Source organism: Culex quinquefasciatus, chromosome 2, assembly GCF_015732765.1.
Source record: "Culex quinquefasciatus strain JHB chromosome 2, VPISU_Cqui_1.0_pri_paternal, whole genome shotgun sequence".
Classification (NCBI taxonomy): Eukaryota; Metazoa; Arthropoda; class Insecta; order Diptera; family Culicidae; genus Culex; species Culex quinquefasciatus.
In genome coordinates, this window is record NC_051862.1 from 150,719,751 (window position 1) to 150,746,987 (window position 27,237).

Sequence of the window (27,237 nt, forward strand, 5' to 3'; positions counted from 1 at the left end):
TTTAAAAAAAATGTATGGATCCAAATTTGACATGATACAGATTACATACAGATTTATTTTTAGGAAAATACAGATCTCCCATAAAATAATGTGGCATGGTTGACTATAAGTAAAGTTTTTAACGTATTTCTAAATTATAGAACTACAGGGAAAATTTTGAATTCTGTTTCTTCCAATATATATTTGAAGATTAATTTCACTGACTTAAATTTATCTTACTCGTTGTATTTCTTTCTCTTATAGTAGTTTTGAGAAATTGCATGGATAACTATATCTCAACAAATCTAACATCAATTTCAAGTTATCAATTTTACTCACTGTTATCCTCGAGAACCTCGAAAAGCTAAGAAAATTTTTCCGAGCCCACTTCATCCTCGTCATTATTATCTTCACATTGCTCTGTATTGTCTCCCGCGTCAAAATGGGCAAGGGATGTTTCAAAGTGCAGTTTTTCAAAAATGCGCTTCTATTGGATCTCAATATACGCACGAGCAGTGTCGCTCATATTTGCTGTGTCTGTTGTCATTATAGTCGTGTCAGCCAACCGAATAATTGTAGTGATCTTCTCGTTGGTTTTGGACGACTTAGCCCCCACAGAGGACGGCTTGATTCTTTGAACTCAACTGTAAACTACCGGGTCGAATAGAACTCATATCTTACTTTGTCCTTCAAATTAGACTCGTACATTTTCCATTTTGGTGCACTTTGAAGAATGCTGTTTTCGACTCGTTCGTGACGGATTGAGTAATATTCGTGAGCGTGGGTCACGGCCACGAATTTAGTTGCCCATATTGTCCCAAATTGTATAGTTCGGTAAATGTCCCCCCGGGTGAAACTTTCCCTAGGGCACTGGCTACTCCAGGGTGTGGCAAATATCCTACAAATTTGGTGTCAACTCCATTGCGCCAAATCAGTTCGGTAAGAGTAATAAAATTCCCAACGTTTGAAAAAAGTCTGATGGACACTAAATTCTCCAAAGTCTATCTGTTAGCTTAAATAGTTCGCACGGCATGTTGCTGCTTCCACGCAACAGAAAACAGTTGAGTTGCAGACATTATCTCTGCTTGGGACGTAATATTCAAGCACCTAGAATATCACGCCGAAGTCTTGCCATTGTAACGCGCGACAACTTCAAAAATTTTAATTGACACCGCAGTCCTTTATCAAAATTGAAAGTGCACGTTTTTCTGGGGATCCCAAACTTCATGCTTTCTCTCGAGTTTAAAACGGAACTACCCATTGCCCAGTTTGTGCCTGTTCCGGAGCCGGGTTTTGGCCAGACTGGATCGCGGTACTCGTTGTTGTGTACCTACCTTGCGCTTTTACCGGAGCTCGCATCGACCATTGGGGCTGAACTGGACGTTGAGCCTGTTCCAAAGCCGGATGTTAGCCAGCTTGGAACGGTGCTTCACGCCGGGCAGCTGGAACTGGGGGTTGCATAGCTTGGCCTTGCAATGCCTGAGCGGTTACAGGTGAACTAATACTAGTGGAATCGGTACTGGTCGCAACTGTTCGGTACTGGACCGGTGCAGGCTGCTGTGGAATAGACCATAGTACTGATCCTTGGGCTGGTACTGTTTGATGATAGAATGGCAACACAACCCTTTAACAATAACCGGCGTAGGAGCAAAGTTGCTAATGATGTTACAAATTCCTGGCAACCAGGCCTACCCTAAGATGACAGTTTTTGCGAGTTGCGCATATCCACCAGATGGCAAGTGGGCCTCGTCGGAGATCGTCAGTTAAAAACGCTTCTCAAAATTCGTATGGTAATGTTTTTTTTGTGACAGCTTTCACGGCATCTTCGATCTAAAATAAGTTTTTAAACCGAGAAAAGGAATATTAACCGAGGATTTGACAATTTGACGTCCGCAAATGGAGTGAGATCAGATAACGGTTGGGTAAAAGAAAAACCACCTCGTTTAGAGTTTCTACCAAAAAGAATTCATAGACTTTATTGAGTGCACATCTCTATTACATCTAACGACTAAAAGAGGCAATTGGGGTGAAAAACTAGTGATTCAATTCAGTTTTGCGATTATAGAAAGTGTCAACTTCTATACGGTTACAATTCACAAACACTCGCGTCCGCTCGCACGCCTCAACCTTCGGTGTTGGGTCGAAACTTTTTCATCTCCGCCTCCAGATACTTGCAGAACCGGCTGAGGTTGGTCCGCACGGTGCAGACGGCCGGGTAGCGTTCGTTCAGTTCGCGCTTGCTCTGCTTGAGTTTGGCCTTCATGATGCGGTCCAGTTCTTTGCATTTGGCCGGCATGCCAAGCTCGTACACCAGCTGGGGCCAGTCGTTATCGGCGAAGATGTCCATCATCGAGTCCATCGCTTCCGAGACGGTCCAGAGGTCCTGCTCCTTGAGGCAGGTGACAAGCACAAAGTCGATGATCAGCTTGATGAGGGGTTCCGGGAGGAGGCATCCGAGGATGCCCAGCATCCGGAGCCAGTTGGCACGAATTTCCGAGTCTTGGCACTCGTTGACACCGTTCAGCATCAGCTGCAGATCACTCTCGGTCATTTGTTTGAACAGTTCGGGGCTCTTGCGAAGGTGTTCGAGGGTGGCCCGCATCAGGGAGGTGGAAGCTTCCAGAAGTTTTGGGTTTTGCTGACCTTGGAATACTTGCTGGCCCAGTTCGAGCCAAACCGTGTAGACTGCTTCGGCACCGCCGAGGTCCTCCACTGTAATGTTGTTGCAAAGATTGTGCAGGCAAAGCATCGCGGCCGCTCGTAGATTGTTGACCCGCTTCACCAAGTTCCTATCGTTCTCCTCGAGAATTTCCCGCACATTTTCCGCGATCGGTTGCGCCTTCTGCCAGAGCTTCTCCACCAGCGACATCGTCTTGATCGCCTCCAGCACCTCTACCGGCAGTTTGTCGGTATTCTGCAGACTATCGTTCATCCCGGTGGCCGCGTCAAAGTCGTGCACACTTTCGGCCTCCGACAGATTCTCATCGTCCATGTCGTCCTGCCACTCTTCCTCCTCGGTCGAGCAAATGTTGGTCAATATCTCCGCCGCAATCCGTTGCGCCTGAAGCAACCAGCCCACATTCCGCACCTCCAGCTCAACGTCCGACGGCAAATCGGCGCGGCGTCTCCGTTGAAACGACTGCTCCGCCGATTCGTCCTCCATTGGAGCGTCCTCGATCACCTCCAGCGCCGCCACGTCCTTCTGGCCGACCAGCGGCAACGCACTCGTCACCGTACCCAGGGCCGTGCGATGATTGACCTCCAGCGTTTTGGCGAGCGTCTGCAGCAACTGTCCACTGTAGGTGGCGGCCAGTGCCGGCACGTTGGCGATGATTCCCGCGGCAACGGTTCGCAGCAGCACGGTCGGATGGTCCTCGTCGGGCAGCAGCAGCAGCGAGTGCAGCTCGGTGCCAAAGTTGACCAGGATGCGCCACGATGCGGCGTTGTCCTCGGAGATGACCAGCAGGCACTGGGCCACCGCCACCGCTGGAAGGGGGAGAAAAGTAATGTTTTATAAACTGAGATTTTGAATGAATTTCGAAACAGCATCTTCGTTAAAAAAAAACAATGCAAACCGTGCACGATATATAATTTGATCAAGATTCTAATAATGTCTAGGCCGACATCACATCTTAATGTTTCTTGCTTGACGAGATGAAGAAAATGAAATTGTGACAGTGAACTGGGAACAATACTAAAAGGCTGATGGTGATTTTATTTGATCGGTGCAAATCATCAAATTCTGGATCCATCCAGAAATTTGCGACATTAGTTGAAGCATTGTAAATTGATAATATATGACGAAGTACTGCATTAATTTTACAAATTGTGATCAAATAAAGGTAAATCCTACGGAGTGATTTTTTTTCGTTCGAGAATTGAATAATTACTTGCTTCAAAAAAGGAACTTATTCGACAAAGACGAAATGAAACAATTTCAAAAATCATGCTACACGTAATATGCCAAAACAGCACATTTTACTCATGAAAGAACTAAAAATAGTAGAAGATACAGTTCAGCAATCGTCGTAATTTTTATATAAACATTGATAATTGAATTTTGATATTTGAAGTTCAAGTCCGTGATTGGGAATCGCATTTTTTAAGGGGTGAAAGTACCAATATTAGTTTGAATAATTGATAAATATGTTTTCAAGGGATTTAAATGTACACTTTTGATTGCACTTCTATTCGAGTTTGATGGCATGTTCTTGAAGAATATTGAGGATAGAGATATTTGGGTTGAAAGCACGTAAAAAATGTCACTTTTGAACACTAACTTGTTTCGCTTTGTATTGTTAAATAAAATTTGTTTTTGTTGTTGAAGTGGCTTTAAAATAAAGCTAATTTGATTACATATAGTGATAAACAAAATTTTCTAAGCATAATGCCACTTTTAACTAAAATAACTGGTTAATTAATTTTGACAGCTCCTCTATGGGACCAAAGATGGTTATTAGAAACACAATTTATGAATCATTTTTTTTTTTTTTGTAAATTTTGCATAATTTCTGGAATGGCTAATGTCGTTATAAATACTCTAATATTTAAATATGCATTATTAAGCACCACAAGCAATGTTAGCCATCAAACTTTGGGTCATCTGTTTTTTTTTGGTAGTTACAATTTAAGATGAAATTTCTTAAGCTTCAACCAATTCCGCCACATGGTGAAGACCGGAAAGTGACAAAACCTCTAGGTTTCCCTAAAAGTTTGACGAGTTGTACAATAATCCCGTTGTCAATACCTGAGTTTAACACCGTTGTATCAAAACTTATAGCGCCGACCAGAATCTACAGTGGCTGTTGCGCTTGCTAGTGACGGCACTGCAAGCAGCTTGGACAACTTAACACCGGTTCCTTAAAAAGAAAGACGACCTTCTTTCTTCTCTTGTTCGTTCTGAAGACTCGTGCCATCCCAATGAACGGTCAAAAGGATTTCAGTTTGAGCGTTCCAGTTAATAAAAAATCAACTGAAACAAAGTAGTTTTAACCTGAAATGCCATTTCACTCCTGAAACGGATTCGTGTGTGCCTTAGAATCTGGTAGTAAATATCATATTCGTCGAAGAACTCTAATCACTCAGGGTGTTGTTAGATGTATCTACTTTCAATTAGTTTCTGGAACCCAGTCTTCGTCACCGAGAACGTCATCATCCTTTTCACGGATCAGGATTCTGGACAGCGGTTGGTTGTTTCCCGCGTTTTATAGCTTTTTCAAGACTTTCGCAGATTTTCCTTGTCCTTCATTGCAATTCACTTCTCATCATTTTTGAATGCAGTGGACACGGTGCTTTGTGGGACCCTGAACGCTTATAATATGGTCCGTCATTTTGGCTCTCGAAGTACAACATGATGGTGTCATTATCCACTGCTGCGCTTCGATAGAAAAGTCCTTCCATCACCTTCAGTCTTAGGATTACGTCTGGGTCTACAGCTTCTAGTACAGCACCCCTCCATGACGATAGGTCTGCCAGTCGAGATTCGAGCCATTCTGCAGTTTCGACGTCCAGGCAGTTGATGACGAAGAGGCCAGTTCTGCGCTAGCAGTTCATAAACTTCGGCTTGAACATTTCCCTTCGTTGCTGTGTAACGCGGAATTATCGTCCCCGCCCCGCTATTGTTGCTATCATTCCTAACACGCTTAGGTTTCAAGATTAAAACACACATTAATTGCTTGAATTTCGGATTACTTGATATAGCTACCAATGCTAATAGTCAGAGCAATGATTTTGATTTGAATGAAACTTGATCCTCGTTTTTCTCAACTTCAGGGGTTTGGCTTATACGTCGTTTTGAAAACTAAACCGTGATGTCTTCTTACATTTTTTTTATTTTTCGTGAGTAAATTGTCTTCCTTTGGCTTATTGCAATACAGTAAGACGAAAAAAATGAGTCAAAATGATTTAAAGCTATCAGGTAGCAATTTTTAACCACTCTCCACTACATAGATATAAACAACGTTTACACGTGATAATCAACTATAAGTGAGCGATCGTTTAAAAGTTAACGTTGTTGAAATGAAACACTAAACTTAAGGAGATTAAAGGTTCCAACTCACCAATATCCTTCCCGTACACATTCCAGTCCAAACATTTGACGAAACTTTCCAGCAGCTGCGACTGATTAAAGCTGTCCAGCGCGACCGACGTGCTCTCGCACAGATTCCACAGCAAACTGACCGCCTGCAGGAACGTGTCCGACTTCTCGTCCATCTGGTTCTGCAAGTTCTGATCAAAGGTCGGCATCCACTCGCTCCCGGCGTACTTATTCAGCAGAGCCAGCAGCGGCGTCAGCACGTCCTGATCGACCATGTACTCGCAAATCTCCACCGACAGCACCGAAAGATTCCGGAACGCCCCGGCCGTCGCATGCCGGATGCTGTTGTCCGCATCGACCAGCAACGCCGCAGCAATCCGCACAATTTCACTCTCAATCACGGCCGCAATGTTCACGTCATTCTGGCAGATCGTGGCCAACGTTTGCAGCCCGCAGATCTTGTCCTCGGCGCTGGCCGACTGCAGCTGGTCCACGATGGCCTGGATCGGCGTTTCCGACTTCCCGTTGGCCAGCTCCTGGTTGAGCAACGCGCCCACCTCCACCAGCCCCGTCGGATTCAGCTGGTTCTTGTGAACCTTTGGCTTCTTGGCTTTCCCCATCGCGAGCGGGCACTACGGGAACCAGGGTTGGAGCAGATTCTTCACCGGCCAAAACACGAAGCACATGGGATTTCGACGCACGACGGCAAAACAGCGAAAATTGCACCACACGCGACGACTGAAAACTGCGACGACACGTTTGACAGAACGATCGCAAAGCAAAACATCACTCAGCTGCGGAAGAGACAGCCGCTGTCAAAGAGTGGTATAAAATGAGTGACCGCGTGAGAGGAGGAGGCCCGAGCAGAGAATGTGAGTGGTGGCACGTGTTTTTAGACTAGTATAATTTGGACAAAATGATTTCTTGGTTGAGTTTTTATTGTTTAATTTCTCAACTTGTTATTACATATATCAACTTAAAAATTGCTTTGAATTGTGTATCTGTACGTCCTTTAAATGCTTTCTACTACTGAAATTGTTTGCTCTACAGCATTGCCTTGGCGTTCTCGAAACTCGAAACTAGGTGTCTGAACAGACACCTTGCTAGCTGACGACGTTCGACTCGTAGAAGTGAGAATGATGAACAAATTGGCCGCTCCGTTACTGTTCCGCGGTTCTGATGTAGAATATGTACTCCCAAATTTAATCAAGGTCGTCCAAAAGTGCAGCTCGAGCGGCAGATAGCACTGTACCAGCCGTTTAAGTAAAGCTGAGTGGTCAAACAGCAGGTCGACCCAATAAATTATTAGAACGTTAACGATTTCACTTTTGATTTTGTGTAAGTGCATTTTGAATAAAGAACTTCATGAATAATCCCATTTATTAACTTTTGTTTGTAAGACTCTATCACAATATCACAAACGTTTTTTTTTTTTTTACATTTACTGGCCGAGTCTAGCCTCAGAATGGGTGGCAACACCTTCGACGGAAAGACCCCTTCCAACTCACGGATTCGAAAATGCGCGTTTGAGAAGATTCGCTACCGCTGGCTCCTGGACAATGTTCCGCTGATGGTCGCCAACACGCTGATCAATCTCGTGGGATCGCTCGCAGGAAAATCCAAGCTCGCCGTGGACAACCTGTGTCACAGCATCAAGGACATCGGCCTGTGGGGCATTTTTTTCATGTCCGATCTGCTCAAGTATGGAGCACGGTGTTTGACCTACAGAACGAGTGGATGCTTCTGTACCGACAGCGAAGTTGACCGCGCCAAGAACCTACGCATAACGAACATGCTGCTGCAGCTTACGCCAATCTGCGAGTCATTGGCCACCAGATCTTGTGCGACAACCACCGGATTCCGCTGCAGGAGCTGGAGCATCAGCATCGACCGCAGGGTAGCCCGTGAACAGATTCGGCAGCATATTCCATGCGTTCCAGTTCAGTGGCTCGTGAAGCTCTTGCAGAACGAGGTCACCGGAAGAACTGAACGCCCACCTTGGTCGAGACGCACATTTCTGGAGAGGCAATCGTTTAGTTTTCATCCCCAGCAAACCCAGCTGATACGCACGCCGGCTGTAGACGGGAGAAATCTGCGGGAATGAAAAATTGTTTACTGATTGATTATAACCTTAAAATCCAGCCGCAACTGTTCAAAAAATTTAACTTACCGAACCGACATAGTATTAGGTGAATCTCGCACCCCCTGATATTTTGCCGGTAAAGAATTCACGTTTAGGATTTTTAAAGTTAATTTGAAGACTAAAATCGCTCAATCACATTCGGATTAGTTTGGTTTATTCTGCAAAAACGATTCGATTCGTCTGTTAATTTACAACAGTGCGGCCAGTTTCGCGGAAAACTGCATGAACGAATATTTCGTGGCAACCCTGACTGCATGAAAAAAATATTTTCAGTCGAGCACGATCTGAGCGCGATCTGGCGGTGTGCCACGATAAGCAAAAATCAACTACGATGAAGGTGCGATGAGCGAATATAGTGGAATTTGACGCGATTTGATGCGCCCCCTCGCCCAGGTACTTGATCAATGCAAACCCGCAAGTAACAAGTTTCGTTTCGGTTCCGAAAAATGTTCAGATTTTGTTAGAATGGTTAAAATGTGATATTTGAAAAATAAACCGGAAAACACAATAGTTTTAAGCTACATGTTGATATATATATTTTCTCATATATGTTCACAAAATTCTCTGTAACACTTACAAACAACGTAATATATGAATGCTTCTTTCTTTCCTTGACACGTGGTGTTTTGTTTTATTTTCTTTCCGTGTACGCTTACATTTCAACGTGTAAATATATATTACCAGCACACTCTCTATAAACACGTGGTACACTAGAATTCTGTCTAAAACGGCATACAAAAAATATCATGCTTTCATTGGGAATTACCGTATTTAGAAAAGGAAAAAGATCCCTAGAATACTGCTAACGGTTTTTGGTTCCCACTACTTGTTTTGTTTGTTTGTTAGGATATCTGTTTTTGTTTTGTTTTGCTTCGTATGTTTAGTTAACTGATCGACTAACTCTATTTCACACTTGGTTGTTTTTGTTACTTTCCTTTCCTCTGGTTGCGGTTACAGGCACTTTCTATGTCACGGTTTGAGTTGTTTTTTTTTGCTGGATTTTAAAACTGGAATCGCGCTGGTTTCAACTTAACGTGTATTAACGGAACAGAACAGTGAACCTAACCTCAACTTAACGTATTTAGGATGAATAGATGGTAAATGGCTTGCTGTGATGCGACAATCCTGATTGAAAAATCTTACCGATTAACCCTGTTCCCAGCCCGAAAAATAATGGTTTCTTACAACTTTAGTGCATACCCACGGGGTGGGGACCTGAAACGACTTTTAAATTACGCAGAAGTTTGCTTTGGGTGGTTCCTACCCGGTGGGTAGACCGGTGACAATTTGAATAACGTTTTTTCTATGATTTTGGAGCAAACTAATGTACAAACTAACATACTATAATCGACTGCACTAAAATATTAATATAATATTGTGTTCACCAGCGCAACGATAAATTTGAATAAAAACAATTAAATTCAATTTTAGTTAACAAATGGCAACGAAATTGCACTGCGCCTTCCGTTCTTTTTTCTACAATTGTTTTTTTTCTGTGGATAATCTAATTGAAACCTGTCTGTTGAAAATGCAATCACTCGGTGCAATCTGCCTAAATCTGGTTATTTTCTGCTCGATGAACATCCTCAAACAAGTGATCTGCCCTGTGATTGTGACGCCATCTAGTTTTAGAAGTGAGAAACGACTCTTCTTGCATGCAATATTGCATGCAATTTGACGAACAGGATCACATAGAGATGTTCAGACAGCTTGTACGGAAATGTCCATCAATTTTATTTCCCGGCGCAAACACGTGGAATAGTAAACACGTGCAATTTTCAAAACACACGATTGACAAATTTGTGACGGTGACGTTTCAAACACACTGTGCAATTCTCGAGTGACTTGCCATATTTTTTTTTCCTTTTAAAACTCCTCCCTCTCATAAGTTATTGCTTTTCCATCCCACGTGTGTCGTCAACCCTCAACCAACTGCACTCACAGCCGGCTGGAAGTGTCGTCCGCGAAGACGGCACCGCCGGCGGGGTCCACCCATTAGTGGCCACCGTACTCGCGCAGCTCGCGGCTGCCCAGCTCCAGCGGGGGCCGGTAGTTGTTGATGACCTTGCCGTACTCGAAGGTCTTGTGCAGCGAGTCGTCGCAGGGGCACTCCTCGCGGGCGTCGTAGCAGCGCATCTCGCGGAAGTGCTCCAGCTGCTCGTGGGACACCTCGATCGGTTCCTTGAACAGGATCCAGGTGACCGACTCGGTGCAGGGTGGGGTGGTCAGGGAGCCCAGATAGGTCCAGTAGGCCTTGGTGGCCGGCAGCAGGTTGGCCGGATCGAGGGGCTTCGGCATGGTGACCTGGAAAGAGGGGTTTGAGATGTTAGTTTTATGTTGATGTAGGTGAACCCCTCGGTTGGATGACAGTTCAGAAAACCTCTTTGCCGATCGTAGCGCCACAAGTGGCAAACAATACCAAGTCACGGTGGTGACAAAGAAACGGCAAATCAATTACTCAGATGAGGCGATAATATCGGTAATGACAGTCCATCTTCCATTCTGTTGTTCTTGCGCAAATAGATAGACAGGCAAATAAACAAACTAACGTAAACAAACAACAGACAATACTGATAAGTGCCACAATCAGCCCCCAACGCCGGTGAAGAGGTGTCACACGCTAGCATAGTTGACGGCGTCATAGATCAGCATTCAAGACAATTGGAGCATTTTCTGAGTAAGCGCACGTGTTTGACTGAGTCGAGTGTCCCTCGTCGCTCCAGATTAAAACTGTCAAAAGTTCTGGGAATTATTAATTGACTAAATTTTTAGTTTTGTTTTGAAATGTACTGTAAGTATTACATTTACTGACAGTATTATAAACAAAACAGTGTTGCCATCAAAATTTAATCAAAATTCAATGTTCATTCTTCAATAATAATCTATGACTAACCTCAGTTTACTCAATAACTCGCACCGTCTGGTGTAGTTGCAAAGGAAATGATAAAATGGTAAAGTGCTCCCCACTAAGAATAATGTTTGTGTGTGCACTGCATTGATGGGTCAGTGGCGCACAGGTAAACAAACACGTGGCCTCTCTCGGAAAGAAGGAGATCGCTCGTGTTGTTGTTATCATAGTGTCGTCGGCGTCGCGTGGACGATTCAATCAGGAGAGTGAAGAAATTTACGTGGAGTGTTACGAGCAATTTTTGTTACGAAATGTTGTTTTGAGTTTTTAAATAGCTAGGTTCGATGCATTTAACACTGATTAAACAAAATATCATATAATTTTACAAAAATCATATAATATCACAAAATCAAGAATTACAAAAAAAAAATGAAAAGTTTTCTGAATAAAAATCATAGTTCAGAATTTTTTGACTTTTTCAATTACTCAAAATGATATACATATATCATAATTAATAAGAAAATTGAAGTATAAATGGATTTCAAGTTTAAAACAAAAGAATCTATTAAAATAAAAATAAATGACTATGGAATAACAGCCGGATGATTTATTTACATATTATTAAGTCATTTTGAAAAAAGACAAACATAAATTAATGTATCAACCTTTGCAAACTGGAATTTTCATCTAAACATAATAAAACTCTTTTTAATTTGCTCTGTTATTTTAATAAAACTACTTTTAAATTATTATAAAATTATTAAAAATATTTTTTTAACATTTATGACAATTTCTATATTTTAATTTTTTTTAAGTCGAGTTTATAAGCAACACATGCCAATTTTTAAAAATCTGACATTTTAATCCATGCATTAGAAGTAGACATTAAACTTGAAGATTTAATATTTCATTAATTCTAATAAAGTTTGCAAATTTGAAAAAAATAGTCTTGAAGTAATCTACAACATTTTTTCGTAAATCCTTCAAAGATGTAAAAGTTGAAACAAATAGTAAATACAAATAGTCATCAAATTTTTTCTTCACAAGTCTTTTCAAAAAATTTGAGGGATGGTCATAAAAAAAAATCATGGTTTTTATCTTGAAGATTTTTTTTGGATCGATTTTACTTATCCCAAAATAAATTAAAAATGGAAAATCTTGATTTTATTTTCTTTTTCGTTTTAATACTGAACATTTCATTTCAATTCAATTCAATTAGTGTTTATTAGTAAATAATCAATTTACAATTTAGTGTTTCTTATAACCTAATAGAGTTTTGGAGTTCCTTTCAACTATGGTTTACACTATGATTCATTTAGATGTAATTGGATATTCTAACAATGGATTTGGCAAGAGAAGGAAAAATAAAAAAAAACCTTCGAGATTTGCTAAGGAAAAGGATAGAAATAGGAGAAGCTTAAAACTAAATCACAGTTTATATTGTCTGTTGTCGTCGAAAAACTTCGCTGCACAAGGCAGCTTATCCGTTGTAGATGTACTTCATCATCAGCTCACTGAGAGCTTGGAATTGTTCTGCCTTGTTTCGGCAGGCACGAAAGCGCGTGAGCATCTCTCCAGCAAGGGCGAAAAACTCAGGAAGCGTGAAGAGATCATCACCAGTAACATCAGTTTGTCCCGGGGGAGTACCGACGCCAGAAGCGGCTACTCTTGCGTATGAACCTCCCCAACCGGGAGGGAACGCTGGTTTGGTCGATGGAACCGCTCCGCCGCCAGCTGCTGCAGCGTTCGAGCTCAAAGTCTTCGGAGGTTGGCGGGACGCTGGCGCTTTCTTCTTCTTGTCCTGCTCCTCGAGGTACTTTTTCCGCGCGGCACAGCCACGGAAATTCGCCGTGTGGTTTCCACCACAGTTCGCGCACTTGACGCGCGCTTTGTGCTGCTGGGCGTTTTCCCCAGCTGGTCTTTCCGCGGAAGATTGCACCTTTCGGTGAAGTGGGTCTCACCGCACTTTACGCACCGGGGCGGAAGATTGCAGTTTCTTGAACCGTGTCCGAACTTTTGACAGCGGTGGCATTGGGCTGCGTCGGCGGGATTCTTCATGTAGAATCGCCACGTCACAAAGAATCCGTCCAGTGCTTTGATCCGCCGAAGGTCCTGAATTTTGACGGACCCACGATCGAAGTACAGGAGGTACAATGTGTACGTACCTGTCACCGTTATCGTCTTTGAGAGCACCTTAATCTCTCGAGGCTTAACCTTGATGCCCGATGTGGCATGCTGAACATTATCCTAAATTAGGCAGTCAGCGATAAGCGTGTAGAGCTTTGTATGTGTGAGTGGAAAGTGAGCGTGGATTGGGAGTCAGTCTAGGCGAGGTAGCCGAACAATAAAGATGGAGCTCGTCTCCCGTTCAATAAGTGCAAATAAGTATTGTTTTACGATAATAATGAACTCGAAGATATCACATTGGCGATCCTGCCATGTTGATAAATTGTGATTTTGTGAAAATCTGGAAGTTAGAAGATGGAAAAACTTGAGTTCTTGTGTGTGGAAAAATATGTATTTAAAATATGCGGTGGCATTTTCCGCGCAGCAGGACAGCATCGTAGCGACGATGGCAGTGGGCAGCAGAGCTGGAATTGCCATAATGTGACAGCGGGCCTGGTGGCCGAGATGCTGAAGTTCGGTGAGCATGTTCCGATTATTTTATTTTTGTTTGTGGGAAGCGAGCGGAGCAGAGGGCGCTTGTGCGTGTGTGAGTGTTATGCGTGATGACTGCATGAACGGCCTGCTGGAGGTTGAGAGTTAGCTGCTCGATTTGGCTCTGGGGGGACTGGGGTGCGTCTTCTTCCCTCTACAAAAAAAAAAAAAACTTGGCCAAAGTAGGGGCGCTGAAACGACGGGGTTCTCCTCTTCCATCTCCCCCGCTCAGCATCTTGCGTCCAATCCGCGTCCATCCCCTGCATTCGTCACGTCATGCAATGATCGCAGCAATCATCGATTTCACTCTTTCTCTCTATTTTACTTCGCGTTGCGCAGCCATCACACGACCAAAGGCAACAGGTGCACGAGTTGTCTCACTCTTTCCATTGCCCAGGAACCCAGTCACGAAATATTTTAGCTGAGCTGCTGGAAGCGTTCAGGATTTCTGATAGAAAACGGTTAGAATATCTACTTCTGTTGGAACTCTGATAGAATTGTGCTAAAACGCCGTGACTGGGAATTTGTTTTCTTTTCTTGCTCGTCGATTTTGATTTTCGGCAGAATAAGAATCGTTGGAAATTCGACACTAACATTCTAAACGGTCATTAAAAGTTGTTGAATATTAGGTAACGATTTAAGAATTTGAATAATTGCTTAATAATTGTATCAAATACTATTTTAAAAACAACAATCAAATTATTATGATTTTCTATTTCGATAATTTGATCGAATGAAATTAATAAATTGCACGCGATAAGGTAGATAAATGAGTTGTTGTTATACATTTACACATATTATTATTGGGTTTTCTGGGTTGTTGTACAAAAGTTATGATTTTTGTGAATGCATTAGAATTGATTAACTGTTTTTGATGCATTTTTCATAAGCAGTGACAAAATACAGTATTCACTTTTGTTTAGTACACCGTAGAGATTACATTGTTTATGAGTGAAATACTCAGTCCATTTCATCGTTAGCTCAGGAGATGGGGAGGATAATATACATATAACAAGTTTAAACATGTATACAAGTTTTAAGTTAAGGAATGGTAATGGTAAGTCAAAAAAAATGTAAATTTCTTGGACTTGGAAGATATCGTGCTTATTGATTGTTTAATTACTATAAGTATCTAAAAAAAAACGAGATGATTGCGTCTTCTGTCCAAAACTTCGATCGAGAACATCGAATATTAGAGCAAATAATTATAATTCGCGTAGTTTTTATTGATTCGGATTGAATCTACTTACACAATAGAAAGGGATATATGCACGAAGATGCCAAAAATCTATATACATATAAAAAAATTCGACGGTTTTGTTCGAACGCGAATCAATTCAACACGGAACGTCGGATCGAGGTTCGTATAAGTCCAAGGAAGGTTCTTACGCCAAAAAGTTACAACTTTGGCCACTCTGGAACCGATTCCGGAAAGTCTGCAGATTGTATGAGAAAAGTTACGTAAAATCAAATTTTGATCACAAGAGGCTGAATAAGCAAAAAAAAAAATTGAAAACGTCAGCAAACGAAAAAAAAAAGGCAGAACGAAGTTTTTCGGGTAAGGCTTGTTATATATAATGTTTAGCAGTTGATAAACAATTGTTCGTTAATCGAGATACAAATTTTCAAAATGAAATAAACTGTTCGTACCTTTTAATAAGTGCAATTGCGTTAGGAAAATTCCTAAGTTATATTAAGGAAGCCAATTATTAAACATCACTTTGAGGAATTAATTATAAAGACACGGTAAAGAATACTGTGGGACTGTAAAATACTAGATATTAAAAAAAAAATAAAGAGAAAAGAGATGGAAAGTGCAAAGTTTACAATGAAATTTAAAAAAAAATAAATTGCGAGCGTTTTTGTAAAAAGAGTATTTTAGTCTGAGGACGACTATCAGGCAAAGTGTTGTGTTGTTGTAATAGGCGTCAGGTCACCCAAAAATTGATTGCGTTGGTTTAGTGCAAGGACCGTATATTTATTACCACGAAAAGATTAAGTCAAGTTCAGCCCAACGTCAAGCACGAACAGTTCCTGAAAGTTGAGTCGGGTTTAGCCCAAGGCCAACTGCAGCAAAAGAGTTCCTGAAAAGTTGAGTCGGGTTCAGCCCAAGGCCAACTGCAGCAAAAGAGTTCCTGAAAAGTTGAGTCGGGTTCAGCCCAAGGCCAACTGCAGCAAAAGAGTTCCTGAAAAGTTGAGTCGGGTTTAGCCCAAGGCCAACTGCTGCAAAAGAGTTCCTGAAAAGTTGAGTCGGGTTTAGCCCAAGGCCAACTGCTGCAAAGATTGAGTCGGGTTTAGCCCAAGGCCAATCGCCCTAAAAAGTTGAGTCGGGTTTAGCCCAAGGCCAACTGCAGCAAAACAGTTACTGAGAAGTTGAGTCGGGTTTAGCCCAAGGCCAACTGCTGCAAAAGATTGAGTCGGGTTTAGCCCAAGGCCAATCGCCCTAAAAAGTTGAGTCGGGTTTAGCCCAAGGCCAACTGCAGCAAAACAGTTACTGAGAAGTTGAGTCGGGTTTAGCCCAAGGCCAACTGCTGCAAAAGATTGAGTCGGGTTTAGCCCAAGGCCAATCGCCCTAAAAGTTGAGTCGGGTTTAGCCCAAGGCCAACTGCAGCAAAACAGTTACTGAGAAGTTGAGTCGGGTTTAGCCCAAGGCCAACTGCTGCAAAAGATTGAGTCGGGTTTAGCCCAAGGCCAATCGCCCTAAAAAGTTGTGTCGGGTTTAGCCCAAGGCCAAGTGCAGCATAACAGTTCCTGAAAAATTGAATCGAAGTTAGCCTAAGACCAACTGCTGCAAAAAGAGTTGCTGAGAATTAGAGTCGAATTTGGTCCGAAGCTAGTTGCAGTTACCGAAGGAATCGAGTTGAGTTATTTTAAATGAGAAGGACATAACTACTGTAAAGAAAGATATTTTTTAAAAAAGAATACAATAAAATACTTGAATATTTGACAATGCAAATTAAAAATAGACGCGTTCTGTCCAAGGATAGTTGCTGATAAGTTTTAGGAAAATGCTCGAATATAGTCAGTCATGATTAATGGATACAGCAAAAATGTAAATGGCCAGCTTACTGCGTAATGTTTACCACAGAAAAGATTCTCTGAACAGTTCACATTTCACAGAATTTACAGTGAAGGAAGGATGGAGCACTATTGCCTGTACATAACTCACCAAAAAGAATAATGGAAGCTCATAACAATTATGGCAACAATGAATTATACAATGATAAGTTCCACAATAGGAAAAAACGGCCCTTCAACCAAATATATTATCCAAACAAAGTTCAATTGTATTTAGATTTTAAGCAGGGATCTATGTAGTCAACGTATGTTTGACGAATTCATAAAAAAAAAGAACAAGTATAATATATTACTACAGTTAAACACACATATAAAAATATAAGGAGAGAATGTACAAGATACGAAATTAGAGATAGCAGGTCACGGAAATTAAAATTGTTATCAAACAAATTGAATATAAATACCATTACTTACGCACGCCAGTTGACATAGCAAAGTATGTTCACCTCTAAATCGAGGAATCTTGTATATACGGAATAAATACAAAAGCCAACCGCGGTATGAATTGTTATTTTCTAACTATATACTATATATATACTATAGTATAACGACCACGACATAGTTGAGTGTAGTTCTTCGTGAAATAGTTCTTAATAAGGTAAAGCCGTGAATCACTCTCTCAGAAAAAGAGTTCTCATCACACTATGCTCTCTAATCAATTTATAAATATAAATAAATAAATATATAACCCAATTGAAAGATTCCAGCGATCTTAGATTTCATTCTGAAACCAAGTGATAAAAAGCTCAATAGGCGAAGAGCAATCAAGGTTATGTAAAGGATGTATATAATATGATTCGAATATAAGTAGAATATAATTTTTTAAATCAGTGGATGGAAATAGGAACGAGTTCTGAACCAACTAACATATGTAGAAGTATTGTTCTGAAATTCATGTTGCTATTAATTAATGTCATTCAAGCCTTGCGGAAATAATTTTCATTCAATTTATTGCGTTGTTTTAGCATTATTTGTGTACAATAACTATTCTTAGCTGTGATATAGACTATCTTCAACAGTTAATAAATTCAAAGTTGAGGACCGATATCGCGTAAATCAATCGCAGGAAAAAGAAACATGCGAATAGCCAATAGAAGGGGAATAGTTCGATGAAAGGAGTATTTCTTATATCACAGTTTTAAATAATTGATTGAAGTTCACTGAAGATTATACATTAACCACATGGCTCAGGTCTGTCAATGAAAACAATAATTTTAGTTAGGAGAGAAAGCCTTATACAGTTTTCATTCAAAATGATGATACGGTTAAATATGTTACAAAGAGATTTATGATTTCTTATGCATGATATACGTGGTGTTTACTTTATATTTTACGTTTCAGAGCTTGATATACTGCTGATTTTTTTTTGTTTTTTTTTTCTCTTCATTTTTTTTCGTTACTTTAGTTGTCCCAGAGGAAGACAGGATGATTGGACGATCAACACGACGACTGGCAACGTTGATAGCGGCAGCCTAAGCCGGTAGCCTTCACGTTATGGAACGGACACTTCACAAGGCGTTGCAAAACTTGAGATGAGAAGCAGCAGAAAGGATTCTAGATAAACATTAACTTTATTGTTTTGTTAGTGTACTTATTATAACTTTCAATTTGGCAAGGGGAGGATGTGGCATGCTGAACATTATCCTAAATTAGGCAGTCAGCGATAAGCGTGTAGAGCTTTGTATGTGTGAGTGGAAAGTGAGCGTGGATTGGGAGTCAGTCTAGGCGAGGTAGCCGAACAATAAAGATGGAGCTCGTCTCCCGTTCAATAAGTGCAAATAAGTATTGTTTTACGATAATAATGAACTCGAAGATATCACACCCGATAGGTGTTCTTCCAGGTCGGAGATCGGGCGGTCCGGATATCCCTGAAGGACGATCTTCACTGGGACCTTCTCTGCAGGGTCAAATGTAAAAAACTTGAAGTTTCGCAACTTCAACTTCTTCACCACCATGTCGAAATTCAGTTTGTTATGTGTAATAACTTGCACTGACGTTTTACCTATTTTCAGACAATATTGGAGGCCCTCAAGCAACTCGTCAACATCGTCTGCCAGCGTATCCAAAATAAAAATTGGAGGTGGACGTCGTTCCTTCGGAGAGTTACATTTTTTTCTTTTCTTGCTTGCGCGCAAGTTCATCATCGTCATCGTCGTCGCTAGCACTGCTGCTGTCACTGGCGGTGTTTTTTCTCCACTCAGCATCTCAAATTCGTTGCTGGTGGGAACGTTGGAAGTGGTTGTTGTCGTGGTGCTTGTGGACGGCTGCTGCTGCTGCTGCTGGCCGGAAGTGCTTCCGGATGCCCGAGTCGATTGTCTCGTCCGTACAGGGGACTCACGTGGACGGTATGACACGTGTAAAAAAGAAGGATCGGTGACGTCACCGGGCACGCTCCCGTGCGCGATGGCGGTCGATGCGGCGTTGGTGTGTTTACCTTTCTGCACTCTGCCGGTAGATGAGCTTCGCGGGTTTTTCGAGGCCGCACTCGAACTGCCACGGCCACGGCCGGCCCTTGGCATGCTGGAGCAGCAAACTCGCGGGTAATCACGGTAAATTACGGCGAAAAAATCGAAAAGTTTGAAGAGCTCCGAACACTTGACTGTTGCTGGCTGGTGTTGCCAGTCCCGATGAACATTTCATTTCCAACTTAAATGAATTAGTTTACAATAATTGGTACAAAAACTAATACAAATGCTACAATATTCTTGTATTTTGAACATATTTTCATACAAATATTTAAAATTTGTTTTAGATGAAATCAAATTTGCAATCAAAACTATATTTTAAAATTTTATAATCAAAAGGCATGCTTACCAGCATTTTTAAATTTAAATTTTGTAAAAATGTAATTTGTTATAATTAAAATAACTTTAAATAAAAAAATGTTATGCTTGCATGATCAGACTGTAATAAACTACGATTCAACCACCCTCAATTTAAAATTTTGTGAAAAATAAGATTTTCTCAGTGTCATCTCGTTAAGCGTTCATATTCATATTGAAGTGATGATAACTTGGAAATCATAGGTTCGATAAACAATGTCCAAAATATTCTTTTTTTGTAAAATGTTTTGTTTGTTTTCAATTTTTTAAAATATTTACGAAATTAAGTCCAGACTCAAATGTTCAAAGCCTTTATTATCCGAAGTTTGGCTATCCGAATGCTCAGGATACTCGAATTATGGAATAAACAACCCCAATTTAGTTAAATTCGAATGGTGGAATTCAAATCACTTGTGAGTAGTTTTTTAAACTAAACAATCAAAAACAAGACAATAAAAATATTTTTTTCTTAATTCGACTATCCGAAGATTGGATTATTCAATTCAATTCAATTTATTTTGTCAGTAAATAATCAATTTACAATTCCGTATTTCTTATAACCTAATAGAGTTTTGGAGTTCCTTTCAACTATGGTTTACACTATAATTCATTTTGATGTAATTGGATATTCTAACAATGGATTTGGCAAGAGAAGGAAAAATTAAAAAAAAAACCTTCTAGATTTGCTAAGGAAAAGGATAGAAATAGAAAAGCTTAAAACTAAATCACAGTATGTTTTGTCTATTGACGTCGAAAAACTTCGCTGCACAAGGCAGCTTATCCGTTGTAGATGTACTTCATCATCAGCTCACTGAGAGCTTGGAATTGTTCTGCCTTGTTTCGGCAGGCACGAAAGCGCGTGAGCATCTCTCCAGCAAGGGCGAAAAACTCAGGAAGCGTGAAGAGATCATCACCGGTAACATCAGCTTGTCCCGGGGGAGAACCGCCCCCAGAAGCGGCTACTCTAGCGTACGAACCTCCCCAACCGGGAGGGAACGCTGGGTTGGTCGATGGAGCCGCTCCGCCGCCAGCTGCTGCAGCGGTCGAGCTCGAAGTCTTCGGAGGTTGGCGGGACGCTGGCGCTTTCTTCTTCTTGTCCTGCTCCTCGATGTACTTTTTCCGCGCGGCACAGCCACGGAAATTCGCCGTGTGGTTTCCACCACAATTGGGGCACTTGACACGTGCTTTGTGCTGCTGGGCGTTTTCCCCCAGTTGGTCTTTCCGCGGAAGACTGCACCTTTCGGTGAAGTGGGTCTCACCGCACTTTACACATCGGGGTGGGAGATTGCAGTTTCTTGAGCCGTGTCCGAATTTCTGACAGCGGTGGCATTGCGCTGCGTCGGCCGGATTCTTCGTGTAGAATCGCCACGTCACGAAGAAGCCGTCCAGTGCTTTGATCCGCCGTAGGTCCTGGATTTTGACGGACCCGCGATCGAAGTACAGGAGGTACAAGGTGTACGTACCTGTCACCGTAGTCGATTTTGAGAGCACCTTTATCTCTCGAGGCTTAACCTTGACGCCCGTCAGGTGTTCTTCCAGGTCGGAGATCGGGCGGTCCGGATATCCCTGAAGGACGATCTTCACTGGGACCCTCTCTGCAGGATCAAATGTGAAGAATTTGAAGTTTCGCAACTTCAACTTCTTCACCACCAAGTCGAAATGCAGCTTTTTGTGGGTAATCACTTGCACAGAAGTTTTGCTAATTTTGAGACAATATTGGAGTCCCTCAAGCAACTCGTCAACATCGTCAGCCAACGTATCCAAAACAAAAATTGGAGGTGGTCGTCGTTCCTTCGGAGAGTTACCATTTTTCTGCTTTTGCTTGCGCGCAAGTTCATCATCGTCATCGTCGTCGCCAGCACTGCTGCTGTCACTGTCGGTGTTGTTTTCATCTCCACTCAGCATCTCAAATTCGTTGCTGGTGGGAACGTTGGAAGTGGTTGTCGTCGTAGTGCTGGTGGACTGCTGCTGCTGCTGCTGCTGGCCGGAAGTGCTTCCGGATGCCCGGGTCGATTGTCTCGTCTGTACCGGGGACTCACGTGGACGGTATGACACGTGTAAAAATGAAGGATCGGTGACGTCACCGGGCACGCTCCCGTGCGCGATGGCGGTCGATGCGGCATTGGTGTGTTTACCTTTCTGCACTCTGCCGGTAGATGAACTTCGCGGGTTTTTCGAGGCCGCACTCGAACTGCCTCGGCCACGGCTGGCCCTTGGCATGCTGGAGGAGCAAACTCGCGGGTAATCACGGTAAATTACGGCGAAAAAATCGAAAAGTCTGAAGAGCTCCGAACACTTGACTGTTGCTGGCTGGTGTTGCCAGTCCCGAAAAAAGGATTGGATTATACGAAGAGAAATTTTACCGAAGCCTTCGGATTATGGAGTCTGGACTGTATTGAAATCAAGCCTTATATTATAAAAGAGATTAAAACACCATTTTTTAATGTAAGTTCAAAGTTGATATTTTGAATTCATTGGGTTTGTGCAAAATTGCTGTTTTGTCTTGAAAATAGTCACAAAAAATATCTTTATATAAAAAAGCAAAAAAGCCCTTGCTCGGAAAATTCCCAAGAAACAATTTCTACAGCAATTTTATCTACATTCATTCCACATTTCACTCAACAAATTCCATCACGAGCCTTCCCCCGGCAAAAATTGCCTCCATCCAGGATTGAGCAAACTCATCGCTGCTGCCACACGTGCACTTCGAGATGTCTCAATCGATTAATATTTATCACAGTAGATATACCTATACAGCGAGCGAAATAAAAAGAATACTGCTGCATCGTTTTGCGGGAAATTTGCATCATCCAGCGAATGCAAATCACCCTAGACTTCCCGCACTCTTCAACGCAACGCTGGCAACACTGGCCAGAGGTGACTAAGGCGCGGGGCAGATTATTTAAATCGAAAATGGCAAACGATTAGACCCATAGGAGCAGTAGAGTGGACAATTTCACCACTCAGAGTGTGGAGTTCGCCGGGGAACTATAAATTACCATCGTCTTCCCTCCGAATGCTAATCGCAGTGAGTAATTACAGAATGTAAAGACTTTTGCACCCTTCTAGCCCGATTGAACGTTCTATCATCCGATATGATTGCCAATTGATGAATAGTTGTAATTAATTAGGGAGAGTTTTGTTTTTTCAGCAAAAATCAATAATATTAGGAGTTTAAAAATTGGACTTTTCAAAATCAGCTCTAACATGAAAATTTCCAAAGTCACATCCCTCTACCCTAATCCATCACCGCAGTGCAGGTTACGAAATGACAACTTCCAACCGGGGGTTCTATACTCTGAGAGGTTCCATCAGTTCTATACCCGACATTGGTCGGGAAGTTTTTGTTGTGTTGTGTTAGACACTTACCCGGTCTCCCTTATGGGTGATGAACGGCAACAGCTTCGCGATGGTGTCCATTTCAGGGTGGGGCTTTCCGACCTGGAAATTTGTAAGAACAGACAAATAAAACGTTAGAGCATTGTGGAACCTGTTGATGGGAATTTACTTTTGTGTACCGAATTTCGGATTATCGAATCACGCAAAAAATACTTTGAAAAAAAGAAAAAGATAATTTTGAGTGTTTTGCTTTTAGTTATATAGTTTAAATCATAACCTAAAAATTTGCTGAAGACCCCAAATCGATAAGAAAATCCTTAAAATTTAGCATCTTTTTTATGCCTTATCGTTTTTTTTTCAAAATTTATGATCAAAATAAGTATACTATTTTATAAATGATGTCTAAACAAGATAAAATAGGGCAGCGCCATCGTAACCAAATGTCATCACCACCAAGTAGGCATTTGTTTAAAAATAGAAGAGCAAACTACCTACTGTTCATAACCGGCGAACCTAATCCAATTACGCTCGATGGACGTGCAAAAAGTTGCACTTGAAAATTTGTACGACTTCCTTGCGCGCAATGTCGCATTTTGTTGTTTTGTTTTTAACAGGGAAAAGTTCCTATTTTTGACATGCATTAAACAGTTCTCAAAAGTAAAACCTTTAAAGACTGAAAATAGGTGCCGTGCCTCCTCTCTGTTCCTTTTCCAAAACCCAGAAACAAACCAAACCTGTCGTTGACGGATTACCCCAAAGTCTAGCCTAATCCACCCCGAAAACCCCGAACCCCACAAACAGGGCACAAATCGTTGACACCAATGTTCATCAAGTCGCGCTGCGAATTACCCAGCGAATGTACGGAGACAATTCCAGCAGAATCAAACCAGTTCCGCGTGCTAGCAATGACTCAAAACCACACCTGCTGGCAGAACAGCAGGTTTCGTAACCGATACTTGGACGCCACTTTTCCGTCCGCGTTCAGTAATTAGATTTAGAAATGGCACGGCCTGCGCTGACAGTGCAGCGCCTACTGCGGTGAACTACTCGTTCTTCAACGCAGTTTCCAATGTCGCACCCAGCAAACCGTGACGCGGAAGGGTCCGACCTATGGATCGGAAATTGGCCGTACCGACCTTAGCGGTTCCAGACGTTTCCTCGCGCATTGCCAGACGCATTTTTCTTGACATTTCACGACGATGTCGTGCTCGCTTGACATAATTGTTGACACATTTCACAATTTTGACAGTTGCGCAGTTTCATGTTGATTTCAGACAAATTTTGACATTTGACAGTTGCGCCAAGCGAGCTCGATCTCAACAACTGCGAGTAAAGTTCATCCAGTCTAGTTGCGTCATCAATCCACTCCAGCAGACAACAAAGTGCACTGTCCAGAACTAACCTGCTGTACGACTAGCCTAAGTCGGTCTCGTCTTGCATAATTATCTCGTTAGGCCGGAGGTAGAACGCACGGAATAAATTAGAATCCGTCATCTGTCGTTTACGCCGTAGCGTGCAGTTGAAAGTTTCAACGCCATTTATTGCGTGTCGGAAAATGACGAACAAACAATGCTTTTCGAGCATCCCTATCAATCTGGAAGTCGCATTCGGTAGACTGAAACAACGACCGGCGAAGGTGGAAGAAATTACAGCTACCTTACCAAATCTGTCAAATCTGGAAGCTTGCAGCGCTGGTCAAAGTTCTAGAATCGCAGTAGCCTGAGCGTCGAGTGCTCTACGCGAACATGTTTTGACACTACCGACTACCAGCAAATGCAGTGAGCAGGCTGCTGATCGTGGTGAAGGTCATGTGATGGATTGAGTCAGAGTTCAGAATAATTACTGAGTAGGCTGCATGCCGACACGTTGAAACGCGGTACCGTTAGGACTGTGATTGATCTTATTTTTTCTACCGCGGTTATGAATAAAGTAACGATCGTTACACCCGTACGAGAGGTGCCAAATTCTCTGACAATTTTGACAGGAGCTTCTATTCTAGCAGAGCTGGTTCTGTCAGAATCCCGCTTGAATGGTGAAACATTTCTGCTAGAATTCTGTTAGAATATCCAGCTTTGTTAGAACTCTGCTAGAATGCTATGAAGTTCTGAAAAAATAGTAGCTCAGTTTCGCAACGCTGTTGAACTGATCTTGACGTTTGTTGACAGAAGCGTTGACAACGGATGTCGGTGGATTGGTCACCACTGAATGTCAGTGATGTATGATTTGGGTGCAACCTTCAAAAATGATAGACTTCCCTGGTATCAACAAGAAACAAATGCTTCACGGATCATCTCGCGTCCTCTCACTATCGCAACACGTGAACTCGCACGGTTCTCCCATGCAATCATCATCACACGCTCACCAATTTTGATAATACCCCTGACTTTTTGCCCTCATTTGTTCTAATTTACGACCACCACGTGAAAAGCCCCCTTACCTTCAAGAACACTCCCAGCACGGCCAGCCCGTCCGGCTGACCGGCGGCCTCGGCGAAGCTCGCGTACTTGGTCTGGTTCCAGTGCACCAGGTGCAACTCCCCGGCAAAGGCTTCCCCGTCGACGGTGTGCTCGGAACCGCGCGAGTCCGAACAGCCCCAGTGGCTGTGGAACTGCTCCAGCACGAAGATCTCGTCCCCGAGGGGCCCGCCGGTCAGCTGGGATCCCTTGCCATCGACGTCCACCCGCCAGCAGTAGCCCGGGTTGACCAGACTGCGCGTGTTCTCCGGCACGTACGTCCACCGGAGCGGGTTCGAGCTGAGGTCGCTGGACTGTGTGGTCTGGCGCGTCCGGATGTCCACCGGCGATTGGCGCTCGCCGGCCGCCTGCGGGTACATCTCCTTCCAGACGTGGGGTCCTGCGGAAAAAAGAAGACAGAGACATTTGTTTTTAAAAAATGCTGAAATGCTTTTTAAAGTTTGTTTACAATGATTCCACAAGAGGTCGAAAGTCAATGTTTTGATTTACGCCATCCGAGTCAGAACATCTTTTTTGTGTATAACTTTTAAAGTACTTAACCTAACACAATAATTTTCAATACGGACTTATGGGACCCCAAACTGGGTCGAATAGAACAAACCCGGCCAAAGTCCGTTCAGACAGTTTCGAGAAATTCAAGTGAAAACAAATTTTGACACATTCACTGAAACTTTGTTGGTTTGAAATCGATTGTTGTCAAACCATCGGGGTCCATTTTCAGTTTGACACCCTCTTTACACGGATCTCACACACGTTTTTTTGGTAGTGTGAGTGGGTTCCGTTTTGACAGCGCGTATTTGCCGAAAGTGCGGCGCGTCGTTTCGAGGCTGATTTGCCGGGTGTCTTTCTCGGGAATACGCGCAATAGTGTGTGTGAACTCCGTGTAAAAGGGGTGTCAAACTAAAAAGTGACCCCGTTCGTTTGACATCAGCTGGTGTCAAACCATCGGGGTTTGAGTGTAGTCAAAACATTCTAGAACTAATCCATTGCATCGCATTAATGACGTCTCGTTTCCGAGGAAGTAACGACGTAATCGGTTATGTACGCCCCCAAGGCGTCGCTCGTGACTCCGGAATCACTTTTACCTTCGATTACCCCGCCGTAGAAACCACGTGATCCGTCGCAAATGATCGACTGAATCACACCGATAAACAGTAAAACAATTTGAAATTTATCTCGAACAAAGTCACGTGTTATCAAGCATCGAAAAAGGTAATTTGTATTGCACCAATATTTGCAGTACAGACTTGGGTAAATTTGTCCAACAAGCGCGCGCGAGTCAACATTTGGACAAGATAATCGGTTCTAATTATTTCGTTTCTCCAGCAATTGGTCGTCGGAGGTGGTTGATTGAGTTTCAACCGAGTGACACAGTTATCTAGGATTGGACATTGTATTGATACAGTGAGTGTTTCTCATCTAGATAGCGCTGATCAAACAAATTATAATTTATTCATCTCATGCATCTTTTGTTCAGCACCTGCTCCGAAAAAGGATTGATTGCAACCATTGTTCTGGGTGTAATGGCTAGGTTAATTTGAACTGCCACTTTCCAATACTGAGTCGTTGAGTGATGAGTGATAAAAGTGCATGATAAGGCAGCCATTAGCCGTTTCGTAATTTATGTGGTCAGGCATTTGGCGTACGTGACTAGTTAAATCTCATTGGAGAACAAAAATGCATTTAAAAATATTATTACTATTGACAAATTAGTCTTAACAGTCTAGCTTTTTATATAGTTGGTATCCATAAAGTTACGACAAAACTGTTCCTTAAGTTTGCAATTAAAATTTAATTTGTTTTCCTCTACCGTTGGAACCGTTCCATTGATTTTCAAACTTCCTTTCCAGGTTATTCGC

The 27,237-nt window shown here is 42.3% G+C and overlaps 3 protein-coding genes across 3 annotated transcripts in view; 1 reads left to right on the forward strand and 2 right to left on the reverse strand.

Moving 5' to 3' along the window:
* Positions 1-1,921: 1,921 nt before the first annotated feature.
* On the reverse strand, positions 1,922-6,805 carry LOC6032964 (HEAT repeat-containing protein 3). The gene is made up of 2 exons (XM_001843428.2): positions 6,039-6,805; positions 1,922-3,465 (listed from the first exon to the last, which is right to left on the reverse strand). Exons 1-2 carry the CDS (start codon positions 6,634-6,636, stop codon positions 2,102-2,104), a joined length of 1,962 nt encoding a protein of 653 aa, XP_001843480.2. The 5' UTR covers positions 6,637-6,805; the 3' UTR covers positions 1,922-2,101.
* A 78-nt stretch (positions 6,806-6,883) lies between these two features.
* On the forward strand, positions 6,884-9,492 carry LOC119768075. The gene is made up of 2 exons (XM_038258436.1): positions 6,884-7,354; positions 7,475-9,492. The coding sequence occupies exon 2, from the start codon at positions 7,482-7,484 to the stop codon at positions 8,118-8,120; it is 639 nt and encodes a 212-aa protein (XP_038114364.1). The 5' UTR covers positions 6,884-7,354; positions 7,475-7,481; the 3' UTR covers positions 8,121-9,492.
* LOC6032965 (carbonic anhydrase 2) overlaps positions 8,671-27,237 on the reverse strand; it is a 45,942-nt gene continuing 27,375 nt past the window's right edge. Inside the window, exons 2-4 of the mRNA XM_038258435.1 lie at positions 25,342-25,757; positions 22,935-23,006; positions 8,671-10,463 (exon numbers count right to left, since the gene is read on the reverse strand). Of these exons, the coding sequence (XP_038114363.1) occupies positions 10,155-10,463; positions 22,935-23,006; positions 25,342-25,757 (797 nt within the window). The 3' untranslated portion in view covers positions 8,671-10,154. The remainder of the gene's footprint in view (positions 10,464-22,934; positions 23,007-25,341; positions 25,758-27,237) is intronic.

Bases quoted from the DNA above. Each gene is read 5' to 3' on its own strand.
- LOC6032964 (XM_001843428.2), bottom strand. From the start codon at position 6,636: ATGGGGAAAGCCAAGAAGCCAAAGGTTCACAAGAACCAGCTGAATCCG. The intron at 3,466-6,038 runs GTGAGTTGGAAC...TCCCCCTTCCAG, and splicing joins TGTGTACGGGAAGGATATTG to CGGTGGCGGTGGCCCAGTGC.
- LOC119768075 (XM_038258436.1), top strand. From the start codon at position 7,482: ATGGGTGGCAACACCTTCGACGGAAAGACCCCTTCCAACTCACGGATT.